The following is a 19,661-nucleotide window of genomic DNA, read 5'->3' as shown; positions in this document are numbered from 1 at the left end:
CAGTTCCTCACCTGCACCCTAGTGTCAAAGGCTCTGGTTCCAGTTTTTGTGTCATTTCCACCTGTAGAACTGTGTCATACCCAGAATTCCATTCTCCCCCTTTGAGTAATTCTTTTCTCTTGAGTCATCAGCTGTATCTGGTACCCCTCTGTCATCTCTCTCCTTCCCCAGAAGGACCTCCAGACCTGCCTGGTCAACTTTGGCTGTTCTCCCCGTGAGTTCTCAAACTTCTCTGGGTGATTAGACATAACTACCCCAGTCCTTGAAGCATTCTCTTCATGTGTCCTAGCTATGCCCATTTCTCAATACATTTTTCTCTATCTCATATCTGGGCCTTCTAACCAGTGTCTGTTGAATACTGTGCCTGTATTCTGTGCTGTGCTATTGAGATAGAAAGTTTTTTTTTTGTTTTTTTTTTTGTTTGTTTTTTTTATTGCTGGCTGTGTTACTGCTGGGTAGCTTTACCACTGTCACAGGAACAAAGCGAGGAGAAATTGAAATTGTTGTTTGTCATTAGATCAAGGGCAGAAGATAAATCTTTTAACAGAACACTTCTTGGAGTACAGCACAGGACATAGGCATAGTATTTATAAGACCCTATGTTTTAGGCTTGTACCTTCCGGTGACTGGACACTGACAAAGTTTTTAAGGATAAGCACCCCCCCCCCCTTCCCAATCATAACCCTGCCTCACTTCATAATTACCCTCAAAGGCATGAACTTCACAAGTAAGTCAAGTTTCTTCTTTTTGTTCCCTATTCTATCCAAAACAAAATTTATGTTTAAAATAAAAGAAAATAGGATTTTTGTTCTCGCCGTACTGAAGTCTAAAGGGGGATTGGACAAGGGCAGAAAAAAAAAATCTATAGGCCAGCCCAAGATAATTCCTTCTCTACCCAACATGCCTCAGTTTGTAGCAAGCAGTACAAGAGTATGATTATAGACAGAGATAGATTAGGACCTGTGTTCCTCAATGGACTCCAAGAAAATGTTTTACAGGGAGTACCAAAAATGATTTGGCTATATATACTATTAAGTTTACCGTTTCTACAGGGTAGGAATATGCTTAATGTTTTATTAAAATGCTACAAAAATTATGCTGAAGTAAGACCATAACAAAGGTAATATCTTAAGACTGGGAAAGCTGAAGTGAAATTAGTGTGGTTACTTTGTTGTGTAGGTCACAATCAAAAGTGTATAATTTTATAATGAAATTCTCTACTGGAGAAGTATTATATGGCAATATAAATGTATATTTTGCTTTTAAATATGCAGGGCTTCCATTACCGCATTCAGGCTTGCTAAACAATCGTGAGCAACCCGGGACAAGTACTGTGCCCAGTCTTGCACCAGTAGGAGGAAGACTGCCTCCTCCCTTACCGCCTCAGAATCTGCACTACTCCGTGTCAGAACGTAAGCATAGCTCAAAACTCACTTTTCTTTTGCCCAGAAAGCTAGTACATCATCCTTATACATTATTGTTGCACATCAGGAATTGTAGTGTACATGGCCATCCAGTAAGATGCAGAGCACCTCCACATCTCCAGCACCTTCCTTTCCCTCTAACCTGGAGGGCTCTTCCCAGTGGCATATTGTACATGTGTGCGGTGCACATGGGACCCCAGGGTAGAGGGGCCCACTGTGCCCTGGCACACATGGAATAGGTAAAAATTGCTTCACAACATTTCCTTGGGCCCCATGATTTCCATCAGAGGGGCCCAAAAGGTTTGAGCATCCATGGACTTTTTATTTTTCTCTCACAGGTGGAAGCACCTGACCGCATTCCTATATTCAGATTATAGTTCCAGCCGCTGACAGACTCTTGGGGAGGGGGGGCTTGGTAACTGGAGCTGTCACTGTGCTGTTTGCTCGCTGCTAGCCTGTAGTGTTACTGATCCTGAGTACTCCCTGCACATATACAGTATGTGCGATGACTGAACACGGAAAAGGAAGTCTTCTTTCATAGGTTTTAGTTGTGTTTGATGCCTCCTGACCTGCATCTGTCAGCTGCAAACAAAGTCTGTGAAGGAAAACTTCCTTTGCTGTGCCCAGCCAGTGCAGGTATGTGCAGAGGGTGGTGGGTGATGAGCCAGTTACTTATCAGTTAGCAGCTGCTGGATGTAGTGTATGGAGAGAATGTCTGTATGCACTGTGAACTGCCTGGAACTTTGCACAAACCGTAGCCTGGGAATGGAGGTGGGAGGGGGAGAGTTGATGGACTTGCTATTATCACAGATGATTGGATCTGTCCACCTCCCACTCACCCTTTTACAGTAAAAAAAAGACAGTGGGAACAGAAGGGTTTGTACCAGACAGTGGGATCTAAGAAGTAAGTCACAGCCTGTTTAAATGTGCTAAACCATCTCTTCAGACTGGAAAGAGCCAGGAGTGGAGAAAAGGTCTGTAGTGGGGTACTTTAGAGGGAGAGTCTGCTCTTGGAATGGGCACTGTGTAAAATGCACTCTTGAACCCTTTACTCCATGCACTGTGCACTCCTGAGCCCTGTAGGAGAATGAAACCTAAGCCCTGCACCCTGTAGGATATGCACCCCTGTGCTCTGTACCGTAAGCACCCCTGTGCTCTGTGCCATACGTATTCTTGAGCCCTGCAGCTGAGCAATGCACACTCTTGAACCTTGTACTGCAATATGGGGGGTGAGTACCTGCACCTACTCTCTGGAAAAAAAAGCAAACTTTTCATCCCCTATGTGATTTAGTTAAAAAAAAAAAAAAAAAATCTAAGTTGCACCCAAATCCACCTTATTTGTGTGAATGGAAGAATTGGTTTCAGCCTACTGGCTGAACAAGAATGAAAGTTTCCAGCCAACTTAACAGACTCCTGCACTATTTTAGTGTGTGTGTGTAAGATCAGCGAGCGCTTAAAAGTAGCCGCTATTGCACACTAAGGTAACCAGATAAAACCTCAACATATATAGGAACTTTAAGGTGCAGCGCTAAAATCAATAATAAACCCAATACTGTCCGATATTAAAAATGCTGATATGTGAATCATAAAATAAGAACAAATATTGAAATATTAAATATTCATAAAAGTGACAGTTTGTGCTAAGGTGCCAATCAAAACTGCTGATTACTCCAGTGTTCAGTGATGTGCTGTAAGGTTTGGTAAAAATAAGCACTCACCAGATGCATATTTTAAATACACATGTAGTATGTATAGCCAGAGGTCCCCTTTAAGGGTGGAATGGATGAGGTAAGCCGGGTACGGATTCTCCTTCCTCTGGGTGGTGTGCAGCCCTGCGGATGTATAAGCATATTTTCCTGCCAGAGGTCCCTTTTATAGGATGAATGGGTGTTTACAGCCTGAAGTGGAAACTCCCTCTTCTGGATCCTGTGGGATACTGCAGCTAACTTCCAGGGTAGACTCTGCAAACTAATTTAAGCTCAACGTGGAGCCAGACAGAGAATTGCCCATAGTGCAGTATTGTAAATAAAGGTTTATTGAGAATCCCTGTGGTAAAGTATCAATATACAAGTAAAAGCATAGTATGCTGCAGAGAGGGACTAACTGTCCACCAAGCAAAATGGGCGCCGGACGTTCACGAGGCTCCGGCGGTGTGATGTCACAGCGTATTGGCTCCTCCTTGACACTTTTCGTGCCACGCACTTCCTCAGAAGGGGTTGCCAATACCGCCATGACGTTCGCCGTTTCCTTATATACAGTAGACGGAGCATGCGCATTATGCGTGCCATCTTGTTGAATAGCGAAAACACATGTGCGGACGTCATTTTGCTATGGATCAATCGCAGATCATGTAAACAAGTCACAAGACAAGGTTACAAAGCCCCGTGGGACAGACTACTACAGAAAAAGATTTTAAAATTATACAAATGAATAATAATTACTCCAAGCAGTATAAACTTGAATGCTTATTGGAATTAAGCATTTCGGTTGATGTGTATTTGTGTAATTTTAATTTGCGTCTTTTTTTTTTTTTCTCAACGTGCTGCATCTCTCTGAAATACTTTTTTTTACAATTTTTTTACTTTTCAGAGTCAGTTAACACCCGGTCGCACTGAGTATGACTTGGCATGCGATTTGCATGCCGTGCAACTCGCAAATTGTATGCCAAGTTGCACCCTACTGTCCGCAATTAGAGCGGTCATATTGGTTCTGACTTGGTCTGAGTCGCACTGATTTCTAAAGTAGTACATGCATTACTTGGTGCGATTTGCATAGACATCTGTGCCAGATTTCTTGCAAATCGCACCTGAAAGCAGCATCTCACCCGACTTTGAAATCATGCGACTGCACTGTAAGTCGCACGATTTCAAAAGTCGAGCATGATGTAACTGGGGGTTAAACCTCTTTTTTTGGGCCATATTGCCTGAGAAAAAAAAAAAGCTGCCTGATAATGTATGCACACCTTGTTGATCTCCTTAGGCCACACCCTCCCTCATTATACAAATACAGGGCACCTGATATGCTTAAATCCAGTAAGCATTCAAGCTTCTACAGCTTGGAGTTGGACAATATGCATAAAAATGATTTGGTTAAAAAACTCACTTGCCTAATAGAGTACACTGTATTTTACATTACACACTCCTACACTAAATATTGTACATTACAAACTTTGTAAAACTAAGTGTTTGTGTCAACAGTTGCTAAGAAGTCCCTGACTATTTTAATGAAGTACTTTAAGGTATTCTCAGATAAAGTGTTAGCTGTCTGTCTATTTTCAGTGTACACAAAATCATATGTAATGGAAAAGGTTTTTTTTTTTTTTGTTTTTTTTTGATCATTTGCTGGGGTTTTTACATGTCCGGGAACCTCTTACTTGAGACACAGCAATCTAAGCGCACTTTATAGATACAAGAAGGCTTTCGTTTTTCCTGCACCCTTTTAAGTCCCTCCCACTGTTAACGCAATTTAGGCACACAATGTTCGCACTTCTTCCTTTGGAGCAACCAAAGGTATCCCAGGCCTTTTACAATCCTAGTTAAACCCCTTCCAAAAAGAAAACTATGCCCATACTAAACTAAGCACACCTGATTTTTTTTTTTTTTTTTAATCAAGCAGTGGGGCTCAACTTCTTTCAGACAGGCCCGCTGATATTATAAAATGCCCCTGGCTCTTCCCATTCAGTTTTTGAATGTCCTGCCTTATGGGCAGGGTACATGTTTATTAATTTTTAAATCTAAGCCTGCGGGTGGTAGGAACAGTCTACGAAAGATGGAAAGATGTTGTTTAAATAAGGAATTCAGAAACCCTAGAACATCTGAATCCTGTTTTGTTAGATATTTGAAATGCATGCAAGTTGCAAATACATCTTTTACAAGTTTTAATATACTATGGAAACTTTTTTAATTGTACATCGTAGGACATAGAGGACTTCATATTCATGACTACTTGAGATATGTTGCCACCAACAGGTAAATGGAAACTGGCCAGAAGAAGGACAGGAACCCCTGCATAACCCTTTCCAGCTGTTTTTAAGTAGTGTCCTTGGGTGATGGATATGCCTCCAAATGTCTATATGAAGATTTTTTTCATGGGCATTAGTTCCCCTAGATCATGGTCTATTCCAAACACCCTGGTGGGGATGTGGAGGCCAAGAGGGGGCTGCGCATAAAAAACAATGAGGTGGGATTCCAAATCCTTCTATCAGGTAGGGAGATCTCCCTACACAGTCCTTCCTGCAGTGGCTACATGACGGCAAGCTCTGAATCTTGGCCCTTATCTGGTTGTTCCTCTGTCTTGGGCACAATTCTATGCTTCTGTTGTGTCAAAGGAGGAATTTTCTACAGCCACTTCAGAGATCGGCTTTCAGAGGTTCTTACTGACTCGGATCGACTGGGACACAAATCTTACACAAAGTAAGTGGGGTTCTACAAGAAATGGGGTTTTCGTGCTGTTGATCTGGCTAAGCAAGATCATGATGGTCTTGCTGCATCAGGTTCCATTCTTTGAAGATGCCACTGATATGAGGTTAAAGGCCTTATTTAAAATGTCCTCCTTCCTGGTAAGGAGCAGTTCTGCAGACAGCACTGGCTGCAGTGGGGGTTTGTCAAGTGGTTGTAAACCGCAGTCATGAAATCTGAAGAAAGCGCATAATTCTGCCTTATTTACTTACTCCAAAGCTCTAAGTGTCATTTCTCCCTGATGCCTTGTTCATCTGTTATCAGCATGTGTCACTTCTGAGAAGTTTTCCCAACACCCAAGATAAAATTGTGATGGGGAAGGAGCTCAGGACAATCTCCTCTCAACATAACTGCATGTTCCTTTGTTCCTGTACAGTGTGTAGAGGGGGGGTGTCCCTTTCCTCCAATCAGCTCTCACACAGTGTACAAGAACTCTAACTGCAGCTCCCTGCCCCCTCCTCTGTGATACTGACTAAGACGTATTTTATCTAAATTCAACCCTTTTGAGGAGAGGTAGAAAAGAGAAGGCTGCAGATAAACAAGTAAAACATATTTATAGGAGCATTTGTTTCACCTCTGTGTATCACCTGAGGCCAGTCACTCAACTGGGTATATGTAAGGGTTTACAACCACTAAGTTTAGACAAAGCATATGCTCCATTCCAGAGAATCTGATTCAGGGGATCCTGCCATCTGGCAGTTCCTGAAGGATTTTTAGTGAGCCATAAGTTTCTTGTGAATACTTTGGAAGATTACACATGGAAGCTTTCAGAAGTGAGCACCACATCTTTCCATTTGAGAAGGATCCTATGGCTCATGTGTTGGTCGGCGGAACTTCTCTGCAAGAAACAGAGGCTGCCCTTGTGGTGAGTGAGGGTAAAAGGACACTCTAAAGAGGAAGCTAAAAGTGACTGGTCAGAAAACGGTGATGCCTTTTTGTCACAGTTTTAGAAGAAGTGGACCCCCAAGTCCTTCAGATCAAAAGGCAAGTCCTCCACGCACCAAAGGGGCGCCCCTCACTCATGTGGGTGGAAGGACATCTATTGGCTTTTGTGGTGGCCTGCACTCGGGAAGCTGCAGAGCTGACCTCACCAATGCTTTTTGAGATTGTTCTGGACGTTTATACTGAAAATTTTATAGATGGGCCACTCCTATTCTCATATTGATTAGTGGTTCCAAATTAATACCTACTGCAGCAGGGAACAAAAAGATACACAAAGTATCTTTCCTAATAACTGTTCTGTTCAGCGCATTTTGAAGTTTTTATACAAATGATTACATAGGTATCACATTATTACAATTGTAATAATTTATGGTATCATGGGGCTTTACATAGGAAGGCTAATTTCTAATCAGGACTTGAAGGAATGCAAACATGTAATGAAAACATTATTAGTGCTGTGTGTGAGTGCAGTGTGCAATACATAGGCAAAGCATACGAAATAGAATACAATTTTATAGAGAATATACAATTTCCTTTACAATCGCCCCTCTTTTGATCAATATTTTACATTTTGATCACAGACCACACCTACTATCACCTTTCAACCTGGAATCTCTTTACATTTAGGTGAAACTAGTCCTGGCCTAGGAGGCAAACTCTACTGTGGAGAATCTAATAGCAGCTAAATCTTTACAAAACGACCTTTTTATTGTGACAAACTTACATAAAAACAAATGATTGATAAATATTTGTAGAGTAATTGGCTGTACACTCAGATTCTGTGACCAGAATGGCCTTATAGCTTAATTGTGGACATGCTGACTTTCAGCATAGTGAAACACAGACAATTCTACATAAAATGAAAGACAGAAAATACAATATGACTTCAACATGGCTGAACTACTTTTCAGATCACATTAAATATATATATCCCTTATTATTAAAGCATTTGAATAAATAATACCCCAGATTGTGATTCCAAGAGGAAACCAAATTAAATACAGAGATACTTTCATTTAGTCATTTTTTTTATTTTTTTTTCATCCTGGTGTGGATTCAGGTGACTTTTTCTTCATGTTTTGTACACCTGTACATGAAATAAATGCTGTATTGTGTCTCCAAACATTTCCTATATATACAGTATAAATGTGCCTTGACAATCCACAAGTCACCTGGCTTTAGTTTACGAGATCCTTCCACGCTATTAGGATCTGGAATTTGGGAAGAAAATACATAAAGGCGTTTGTCAAAAACCTTAAGAGATCACCAACATTCTCTGAGATCCGAGTGGAGGACTTCAGCTGCTGAGAAAGATATAAGCAAGTCAGCAAAACCCTCCCAAAGTAAATCTCATAGGGAGAGAGTTCATATATCCCCTTAAAGGTTTCAAAATTTGAAGACATTCAGGCCATAATTTTCTCGTTTTCTGACATCCCCTTAGTTACTCTTTTTTCCACTACATTGTGGATGGTAGGGGGTGTAAAATAAATAAAAAACGTCTTGTAAGAACTCTCCTATAAAATTAGTATCTGTTATTCTCTCTAGCTTTTAGGGCAGATTTTAGGACTTTTACTTACAAACTATTTTTGATCACACTGTTTACTGTATCCTTTGTTGTAGCATTTGCCACTGGCCAAACTTCTGGCCATTCAGAAAACATGTCCATACAGACAAGTGCATACTCGTAAGACCCTGACTTTGGCACTGGATATATCCTTTTGTAATCTCTGGAAGGGATGTTCAGTTTTTGGCAACATCTTTGGTAACAGGCAAAACAAGAAGCGTATATTCTAAAACAACTGTGGTGAACCCTGGGGCTTTCCCAGGCTTATTTACGAAGTCAGCCATAACTGCGTTTGATGACATGTCAAGCTGAAGGGAAATGCATGGCTGGCAGACATAAAAGATAACCTTTTTCCAAAGTCCTGTTTCATGAGACGTTGCCCTCCACTGTGGACCACTTGTTCTTGTTCTGGTGTTCTCAGTTTTATTAATCCCAGCTCTACTGGGCCAGGAGTATACTGGAGTCTGTGAGTTGTACAGACCCAGCAAGTATCCAGGGCATGCAGCATTCTTAGTCGCCTGGTCTGCTTCCAATATGTGAGTTTTAATTTTAGTATGGCTACCTCTGCAAGAAGCTGGAAGGCGGAAGGCTGAAGGCAGCCAATCAACTTAGCATGCTTGATTGGTTTACTTGCTGAAGTTAAAAAAAAAAAAAAAAAAATTCTAGCCCTTCAAATGAAACTAAAATCATGCACCACCCCAAAAGCTTTCTAATTCTCCACTACCTACGGTATATAAATGTACTGTATACTCTAGCAAAGCTTGTGAGCTATCAAAGCATGGAGCTCTGCTTCTTGAGCTGGGGAAGGACCCAATGACTCTAAATAAAGAGCTTCCTTCTGGGTCATAACTGCATGATTAGTATGGATCATGCCATCCTCGGTATAAAACCAAGATCAAATCTGCAAAAAAATCAAATATCTGGGTCTTCAAGGAGTGTGTCCAGCACTGGGCTCACAGCTGCTGATTTCTACAACATCAGTGTAACACGTGGTTTTTCTTTGTCTCCAGCCTCCTCCAATACAGGCAATAAGGTGGCTGGGTTCAATGGTACGCCTTTTTCATTGTTAGATTCGTACATAATTAACAATACAAATTCATATTTTGTCAACGTTGCATTTGACAAATATTTAGTTGCACTGTTTGCAATATTTTGCTGCACAGAATGTGGTGCCACTAAAGTTGAATAAGTGACCGAAATAATGTCTGTACTTTTTGTCTAGTAGCACCTTGCATACAGCTACTGCTCTGATATAGCCAAGTGAACTCGTCATTTCTGGGTCCAGCTTGCATTAAATATATCTCAATGGCTTGTTTTTGTTCTATCATGCTGTTTGTATAAAAAAAACTCCAGTTTCATGTTCTAAAAAGACATTTTCCTGGCAGAATTATAATTTTGTCTTTGCATGCTCTGTTCGTTTTAGCTGGATAACACAAGTTCTTAGTTTCCATCTTACATATTTTCCTGAAGTCACAACATAATATATTATAACTATACAGTGCGGTCATGCAGAGATGTCCGTAAATCCAAAGTTTTCTTGAGTTTACCAGTGCACTTACAAGGAAAAGGGACACATTTCACAGTCAACATATTCTGCTTTGGATTAAAATATAAAAATAAATAAAAGCACAAAGTACCAACAATTTGTATATGACAGAACAGAAAATTATCAGCCAGGTCAATAAACTATAAAACAGCCGGCTGCACATGGCATCTATCCTAACAGGGTGTGGGCTTGGTGAGATGGGTCTGTAATTTTATTTGTTGTTTTCACATCATGAACTGCACATAAAATCATTTTTAGACCTTTAGGTTTATTTTTTTATAGAAAAAGTTCTCATGTCTCCTAGATTGTAAGCTCGAAAGAGCAGGGCCCTCGATCCCCTCATGTTTTGCATTGTATTGTTGTTCTGTCACATGTTCTGTCCCCCTTTGTAATGTACAGCGCTGAACGAACTATTGGCGCGTTATAAATACTGTGTAATAATAATAATGTATCTAGGCTCCATCTAGGCTTTTTCCATGTTTTAGAATTTACTAGTTGTGGTGAAGTACGCCAAGTTCATCCCACAACTTAAAGTGTTACTAAACCCAGGACCCTCATTCACTATATCTGGTCTCCCACAGAGCATGGATGTGCATTTATTTTAGTAAATATAGACTGCTAAATACCTTTTCTCATCAGCAGTTAGGGCAGTCTTGTGACTTCATCAGTGTCCAGCAGAGCACTTGTTAAAGCTTGTAGGAGGAGATTTCTTTCTGCTCTAGGAGGATGCAGACCCCCTGACCTCTGTCTGGACAGTGCTGATTGGCCCTGTTCTGATCATATGCACTCTCCCAAAAAAAAAAACCGTCTGTAGCAATACACACCAAACTGAGCATGTGCAGAGTGACTTCTCATGATATGTCTTATCTGGAGATAGGGGGGACAGTGAAAGAAGGGCAGAAACAGAAAAGTCAGGATCAAATAGCGTTTTAACACAATGCAGAGGTTTAACCCCTTAGGTTCCACAGTGAGTATAACAAGCATTCTTTACTGCATATACAGACTGATTTTACTGTGCTGGGTTTAGTAACACTTTAACATCAAAATTTCCCCTTATGTCTAATGATACATTGTCTGTCACTCTTCATTCATCCTGCTCAAATAGCTGTTCCTTTAGCTGTTTAATCTGCATAATTCCTAGTCCCCGTGGACTCGGCAATCCTGTTACCCATTGTGGATCTCTGTCCACTTAAACCATAGGGGCTCATTATAGGTGGAAACTTGCCTTCAATTCATATATGCTCTAACGCTTCTCTTGCGCTGGGCATTTTTTGAGGGTGCCCTCTTACCTTTCATTCCCTTACGTAATTTAGTGCACATAATGACTGGCCAGTCTTCTCTCTTCTCTACATGTGCCTATACCCTCTTGCCTCTGGATCTCGTACAGCAGATGTGTGCTTCATATAACCTGTTAACAAGCATTATTCTTCCTTTTCTTACTGCGATAAACAGTAGACAGTGGCTATTTAATGCTCATAATGACTGTCTAGTCTCCTCTCTTCTCTACATGTGTCTGTACCTTCTTGCCTCTAGATCTATTACAGCAGATGTGTGCTTCACACAACCGTTTAACCAGCATTATTTTTCCTTTTCTTACTCTGATGGACAGTGACAACATAACATATAACCACCAATCAATACAGTTCGATTAAGGGGAGTAAAATAGGTATCCTTTGTCCTGTAAATTCCTTACCGATCAAGTAAGTCGTATATCTCAAATATAAGCAAAGGGCTCACCTCAGCTAGCCAGCTGATAATCAGAAATTCACAGATCGTGAAAGGCCCCTCATTTCGAATTCTCAGTCACCTGTAAATCCCCTCCTGGCTGGCTCGCCATCTGTTCTGGACATAAATACTGACGTTTTATAAATGGGCAACTCCTATCCTCATATTGATTAGTGGTTCCAAATTGATAACTACAGCAGTAGGGAAAAGACACAAAATGATACACTCAGCATCTTTCCAAATAACTGTTCTGTTTATTCTGTTTAAATTTTTTAGACACATGATTATGTAGGTATCACATTAATATTGCAATTGTACTTTTATGGTAACAAGGGGCATTGCATAGGCAGGCTAATTTCTAATCAGGACTTGAAGGAATGCAAACATGTAATGAAAACCTTATTTGTGCCGTGTGCACGAGTGCAGTGTACAATACATAGGCAAAGCATACAAAATAGAATACAATTTTATAAAGAATTTACAAATTTCCTTTACATGATTATCTCTAAAGGCTCACCACAGTTTGTTGGTTTCCCTTCAGCTTGTCCATGTCCCTAGAGTGTTTGCCAAGGTGTTGGCTCTTGTTCTGGGGTTGTTGAGGACCTGGGGTAAATCCATTCTGGGGTACCTGGACAACTTGATTTTCAGTGAGAAATCAACTCAGAAGCTGACATCAGATGTCCAGCAGATGGTCCTAAAAATGTTCAGCTGGGTGTTGAACCTTTAGAAGTCAGCCTTGGTTCTGTGACAACATATGGAGTACTTAGGCTTAGTCCTTGGTATGACATAGGCAAAGTTGTTACTTCCACAGGAGAAATGCCTGCCCAAGGTAGGTTTCCTAAAGTTGTTATAATGTCCCACTTTTTGGGCCTGCATGAAGGTACTAGGAAAGAAGGTACCTGCTTTTGCTGAGTTCTCCTATGGTCAGATCTGCACTAGAGCTGGGACAAATGTCAGAAGTCCTTGGAACTTCCAGTTCCTCTGACTCCCAAGACCAGGTCAGATTTAGAATGGTGGATGTCCATGAAGATCATGGTTACTGGGAAGTCCTTCCTTCTGAATAATTTGTACATTCTTGATGACAGATGCCAGCCTGCCGGGCTGGGGAGAAGTCTGCACAACCTCTCGGTTCTGGGAACAGAGCCAACAGAGGAGCCAGAGTTGACAATTGGCATCTGGAAACTTTGAGCGATTTGACTGACTTTTTTTTTACTGTGGTCTCTCTCTAACTTTGATGTGTCCACTTCGAGTATATTCAAACAATACCATGGCTGTGGCATACATCAACTAACAGGGAAGGACAAAAAGTGGTGATGCTTAGGAATAAGCAGACCTGATCTTGGACAGTGGTATGTGGAGGTCGTGAATCTTGGCAGATGGGCTCTTCCAGATCCCCCAGATTTGCTTTTGCAGGGTCCAATCTTCTTTTCTGCTTTATGGTTTTTGGCTTTGATGGAATGTCTGTTGAAGCAAGTCCTGAGGGAGAAGGGTATTTCTGACTTTGTAATCCATACCCTCCTCAAGGGTAAGAAAGTTGACCTCCAGGACTGCGTAGCACCTTACATGGAAAGCTCTTTCCGCCTAGTGTGATGCTCGTAAGGATTTGTCCCTTGTAGTACGTTGCGGAGCTCATTTTGGCTTTTTTTTCCACCCTCATGTGGAGATGTATCTGTTTTTAAATACCATCAGCCTTGTGCATTTTTCAAGACCTATTGCATCTCATTCCTTGATAAAAAGCCTTTTTGCAGGGTGTCATCCTAAGAAATTAGGATTTTGAGTTTACCTGTAAAATCATTTTCTTGGAGTATCCTTCTCCTATTGCCACTTCCTTATTTCTGGCTACAAAATTGAATTGTGGTTGAGATGGGAGGTGTTATACCTAGGTAGGGATTCCTTTTTTTTTTTTTTTTTGGGCCAGTGTCAATGCACCTGCAGGTGGCAGCATATTTCAAGTAGTCAATGAATATGAAGCCCTCTGTCCTGTGATGTACTCCAATGAAATGATTTTACAGGATTTTCTCTTACTTGTTAATCATTTAATCCTCCTTTTACAAGCATGTGCATCTACTTTGCATTTTTCTTTTTTTTTTCTTTTTTTTTTCTAAAACCCATTTTTTTTTTCGTGTGTCAGAAGACCTCTACCTGTTTCATCTGGGTCTGGATATAGTACCTCTCAAAGCCCCATGGATTATAATGCCAAGTCAAAGCACATAACTAAACAAACATGCAAAAAAAATGCACCACTCCACATCTGTTCAGCAGGGTTGGTGGTAATTAGAGCACTGGCAAATTGTACCAAGCTCTGTGCTCTTTCCTATTGTGTCATTGCTGCTGTAAAGAGCTGTTTCTTAGATGGGTAGCAAGAATATGAAAATTAACGTTTTTTTGTTTTTTTTTAATTCCCACTTGATAGTGAAATGGCAATACCTATATTTGCTAGTCAGTATATTGCTTGGTCATTCATAATATTTTTTTTGCATTTTTTTGGTATATCTACACCTATATCTATTATTTTATTAAATCTGTATCTATTATTTTAACTATTTTATATTATTATATATTGCTTGGGTTTTCATATTTTTTTGTATATCTACACCTTTTTATTTGTATTCTTTTAGTTCTTAATTTTTCTATAGGCACGGTGGCCACCTGGTAAAGAAAATAGTGTAATCATAACCTGCTCAGGCTAAATTACAATTGCAACAGGGTTAACTTTTCATATGAAAAATAAATTTTTTTTGAGTCTCCTTCTCAATTATAAAGTGCAAGACATAGGTAATAAAATAAAAAACTCTGTTTACCATCATTTTTATTTGTATATTTATTGGGTTTCTAATTGCATGCTTTTTATTTTTCCCCCTTAGATACGTATGAACCTGATGGGTACAACCCTGAAGCTCCAAGTCTTACAGGCACAGGTAGAACTGGGTACCGGCCATTTTATACACGGCCACAGCAACAAAGGTCAAATCTGATAGGTTTGACATCGGGCGACATGGATACACCACCAAGAGGTTAGTGACTTTTTGGCAACTAGCTATTGCTATAAACTACACTGTATACAATTTTATGATAAAGGTGCAATTGATCTTTTTGTTTATCTTATACAGTGTTTGCTTATATTATACAGCCTAAAGTATATGTGTGGGCGCAATCTAGAAAAATTATTCAGCACTTTTCCTCAGTATATGCACAATTCCACGTTATGTCGCTTTAAAAATTCTGAAAAGTACTGAAAAATACCTCATCTATTTTATGAACGCAATTGACTACTGACTTCCTGTAGTTGACGTCATCAGCAGTTGATATGAGATGGGGCTAAATTCTGATAATGTATAGAAGAAGGGGTCATGTAGGGGAAGGCGAGTATGTGGTAATGTAGTCCAGCAGGAGAATCTCATGCAGGATTGACAACACTTCTTGGTATTTCAGTGTAGCAGTGTCAGCCCATTACTGGAATTTAGAGGCCCACTGCATTTTTGGCAAGATCCTCAGGTAATTTTCCGTGCTTGCAGTATTTTAAGAGTCATAACATAAAATAATGTGCACATGTTTGAGAGCTGTGCATAATTTCTCTTTAGTTCTGGAACACATACAGACACAAATTTTACAGCTGTGTGTCTGACTAAAGTGGTTGATCACTTGGCCACTGATTTCAATGGTCCATGCAGCAACAGAGCACTGCAGGGATATAGCCACAGCTTGGATCAGAATCCCACAGCATCTATCCGATCTTCCTACTGTCAGATAACCCACTACTCTCGTATAGACTTTAGGGCTCTAAATAATAAAACTGTAGTTGGTCAGCCATATTTGCTGAATACACGTGTAGGCTTTACGTCCTGTTTGCAGTGATGCTCAGTGATTTCAGCTTGTCTGCATCGCTTTCTCAAAGCATGCCACATATGTAACAAGATTGTGAGATTCTAGTGAAAAAATGTACATGGAGATTGTAAAGCCTCATGGCACACATACATTTTGAAGATGTAGGTAGGATCTAGTGTAAGTCTTAAGGTGCACATACAACCACCCAGTGAGATGAATTACTGTACATGATTGTACTTATGTAAATACTGATGCTTTTTGTTAATTTTAAAAAATACTGATGCTTTTATTGCATCCGTATTTACCCATGCAGTTGCATGTGATGAATTCCCCAAACATGAGACTTCCATGTTTTGAGAATATTTCATACACAAATGCCCAGGTAAATGCAGATGAAAAAAGCATTGGTGTTTAAGCAAGTACAAGTGTGTACAACCATTCACCAGTTGTACTTGTTACCTGTTCCCTGGCTGCGGGAAAATTTTAGGATTTATATGCCAGACCCTGCCTATGCCTCCAATCGTCTGTGTGCTTGAGGCCTAAGAGGCTGATTGTACAAATCTGTATATTTAATACAATATTAGACATAGCATGCTTATTTTAAAAAAGTATATTAAAATGCGATAGTTTTTTTACGACTGCAAGTTAAACATTACTCCAAACAAGTGCTTCATTGAAACTTTAAGGGGGGTTTATAGCAAAGCATGTTGCTTTTGTTTAGAATGGGCAAAGCATAGTTTTGCTCTAAGATATACTACCACTCCCTTTTCCAGATCTCTCACTTTCTCAGTTGAATTAATTAGTGCATGCTTTTTTAATATTTTAGTTTCTAATGCACTTGTAACTCTACATGGATTTGTGGCACATTGTGCTCCTCTAGAAACCTGATTATGTTCTCCCTGACTAGCTGCTTAGTTACATATATGTACGGTTCTTAAAAACATCTCACATTCTGTAATGATTGTAGAAATTCGTTTATCCAATTTGTATCTGTATAAATCCTTTGTGATATTATTACATAATTTTTCCTTTTTACAGCTGCTAATATTGTCATCCAGACCGAACCACCACCTCCTCCTCCTGTTGCTGAAAATTGCAATCTGAACAGAGTGGTGGTAGAACCAGACAGGAAGAGACCACTTGGAAACATGAACGATGGCCCTTTTGCTAAGAAACCTTGGACAGACAAGTAAGATACTTGGTCTCATACCAGGAATTCATCAAACATGACAGTTCTGTGCCACACAAAAGCTCATAGTTTATTGAAAATCTATAGTAGTGTATAGAATCACTTAACTGTGAAAATGCTTATTGCATAAAAAAATACAGTTCTCAGCGGCTGCACCAGGGGACTGTCCTGTGGGACACAAAATGTATTCCCACAGCCAAGAATGTGGACTGTGGTTCAGAATAATTGTCACTGATAAGACACCATTTTGGTTCAGGAAATAGATTCTAAATCTGGATGATTGCTGAATACAAGTGTTTCCAGCCTACTCTATATCCACTTTAATTCTGCTATATATGAGGAAGGTCCTAACATATGTTGTTTTATTCATACCACTGTAAGGCTGTCTGGATTATGTAGTTTTTATACTAAACTAGTTATATACAAAGGTGCTTTGGTTTCTTTGTATAAGAGATCAGCTAATACAACAGTTTAAAACACTTTACATCTTGCTTTTGTCTGGATTGTAGTTCAAAGGAAAGTCTTTTTAGTGTGTGTTTTTTTTTTTTTTTTGTTTTTTTTTTTTTTTAATTCTTTTTTAGATACACAATACATTTCAATCAGAGTGCCTTATTTTAACTATTTTCAAGTTTTAAAACTTTTTCTTTTGTATAGTTTGTAAATATATATTTACTCGAGCATGTTTATTTGCTTATTCCACATGCAGGCTCTTCCTAGTGGGGCTCTGTAACAGTGACTGTGCTACTGCTGCTTTGTCTCGCCACAGATCTGAAAAGCCTAATTTGACTGAAACAATAGATACTTTTAGGCCCTTTTCACACAGGGCAGGCCCATCAGCAGATCTGCTTGCTCAGCAGGGGACCTGCCCGCTGAGAAAGCGGACGACAAGTCTGCTCCGCTTATGTACAGCGGACACGGACACAGCCTGCTGTCCTAAATGGACCACCTGTCCGTTTAATCCAAATGTCATCCGATCCGCCAGAGGGATGGAAATGGATCTCCATCTCTGCAGGCAGATGTAATCGGACACATAGAGAGCAATGGAGTGACCGATTGGGTCTGCTTGAAAAACGGACAGGCGGACCTGATCAGTCTGCTCTTGTGAAAGGGGCCTTAAAAGTGTATCTAATCTCAAGAACAAAAATGAAACATATTGCAGTTTACCAGTACTTAGAGGGAGTGGCTGGATTTGTTCTGTTTTTTTTTTTTCAGGCCCTACTCTCTTTATTTCTATCTGGTGATCCTGCCAGTAACACATTTCCTGTTGTACGGTGACAGTTCTCACTCGCTGTACTGGATATATGGAGCAACAATATTGTTACCCTAGGACAAGAAAGAAGTGTGTTAAGACTGCAGAACCCCTCATCCTCTCTTTAACATCGAGATGATGCTGTTCTGTAGTTCTCGGAGCTAAATGGACAGAGCTGGTAACATTACCTGAGATAAAACTGCCGAGTATAGAAGCCAGCACTGAATGTTTGGCAGGATCAAGGGGTATTTGTTTTGCAGTCATTAAACTATTTAATCAAAACTTTCAGTGATCTATTTAACAATCCAAAAGGGAACAAATATACATTTTCATTTTTAGGGTTTACTTATATTTAAACACAGCTGTATGTTTAGCAGCTTTGGACTGTAGAGGTGAATGCAGAGAACAAATAATCCCTGGCTCCATAGGGGCTGTGAACATTTCCTGCCATGGTGAAGGCCCATCTTTGTGTGTTGAGGCTGTTTTACATTAGAGGGTTGAGGTACTGGCAGATCTTTTGTGTTTTAACCACTTGAACTCCAGAAAATTTACCCCCCCCCCCCCTTCCTTACCAGGGCATTTTTTTTTTTTTTTTTGATACGGCGCTAAGTTACTTTTAACGACAATTGCGCGGTCATGCAACACTGTACATAAATGAAATTTGTCATTTTTGTCCCCACAAATAGATTGGTACTTGATCACCTCTGGGTTTTTTATTTGCGTTATAAATGAAAAAACACTGACATTTAAAAAACAAACAGTATTTTTTACATTCTGCTATAAAACATATCCAGTAAAAAAAATATAAAAATCTAATTTCTTCATAAATTTAGGCCAAAATGTGTTCTGCTACATATTTTTGATTAAAAAAAAATCCCAATAAGAGTATATTGATTTCTTTGTGCAAAAGTTATAGCATCCACAAATGGCTGGATATATACTGGAATTTATTTTTTTTTAAATACTAGCAATGTTGGAGATCAGTGACTTACAGCGGGTCTGCAATATTGCAGCGGATGGTCTGACACTGTGGGAACCAGTGACACTAATATAGTGATCAATGCTAAAAATGTACACAGTCATTATATCCACTTGCCCTCCAGAGGGTTTACCCCCCTTCCTGACCAGGCCATTTTTTGCAATACAGCGCAGCGTTACTTTAACTGAAAATTGCGCTGTCATGCAACGTTGCACCCAAATGAAGTTTACGTCCTTTTTTCCCCACAAATAGAGCTTTCTTTTGGTGGTATTTGATCACCTCTGCTTTTTATTTTTTGTGCTTAAAAAAAACAAAAAATAGACAATTTTGAAAAAAAACAAACTATTTTTGACATTTTACTATTAAACATGTCCAGTAAAAAAATGTAAATCTAATTTTGTCATAAATTTAGGCCAAAATGTATTCTGCTACATATCTTTGCTAAAAAAAAAATCCCAATATGTGTAAATTAATTGTTTTACGTGCATGTTATAGCATTTACAAATGGTGGTATATATACTGGAATTTATTTTTTTCTTTTACTAGTAATGGCAGCTATCAGCGACTCATACCTGGACTGTGTCGGGGGAACTGACTTGATGTCACTGACATCCCCAGTGACACCAGTACAGTGATCAGTACTAATAAAAAGCACTGACACTGTACTATTGACACTGGGCAGGAAGGTGTTAACATCTGGGGCGATCAAAGGGTTAACTGTGTGCTGTTTTACTGTGTGCTGTGTGTGTGCTTTACACTGT

The 19,661-nt window shown here is 39.7% G+C and overlaps 1 protein-coding gene across 1 annotated transcript in view; it reads left to right on the top strand.

Moving 5' to 3' along the window:
* The window catches only part of RBM27 (RNA binding motif protein 27), a 137,454-nt gene that overhangs the window by 69,560 nt on the left and 48,233 nt on the right, over positions 1-19,661 (top strand). The window contains exons 8-10 of the mRNA XM_089673018.1: positions 1,275-1,412; positions 14,523-14,672; positions 16,522-16,672. Coding sequence (XP_089529144.1) covers positions 1,275-1,412; positions 14,523-14,672; positions 16,522-16,672 — 439 coding nt within the window. The remainder of the gene's footprint in view (positions 1-1,274; positions 1,413-14,522; positions 14,673-16,521; positions 16,673-19,661) is intronic.

Source organism: Staurois parvus, unplaced genomic scaffold (genome assembly GCF_062004578.1).
Source record: "Staurois parvus isolate SC_StPar_1 unplaced genomic scaffold, SC_StPar_1.0 ptg000133l, whole genome shotgun sequence".
Classification (NCBI taxonomy): domain Eukaryota; kingdom Metazoa; phylum Chordata; class Amphibia; order Anura; family Ranidae; genus Staurois; species Staurois parvus.
Note: the sequence above shows the minus strand (reverse complement) of the source record. Positions and strands in the feature narration are given on the sequence as shown.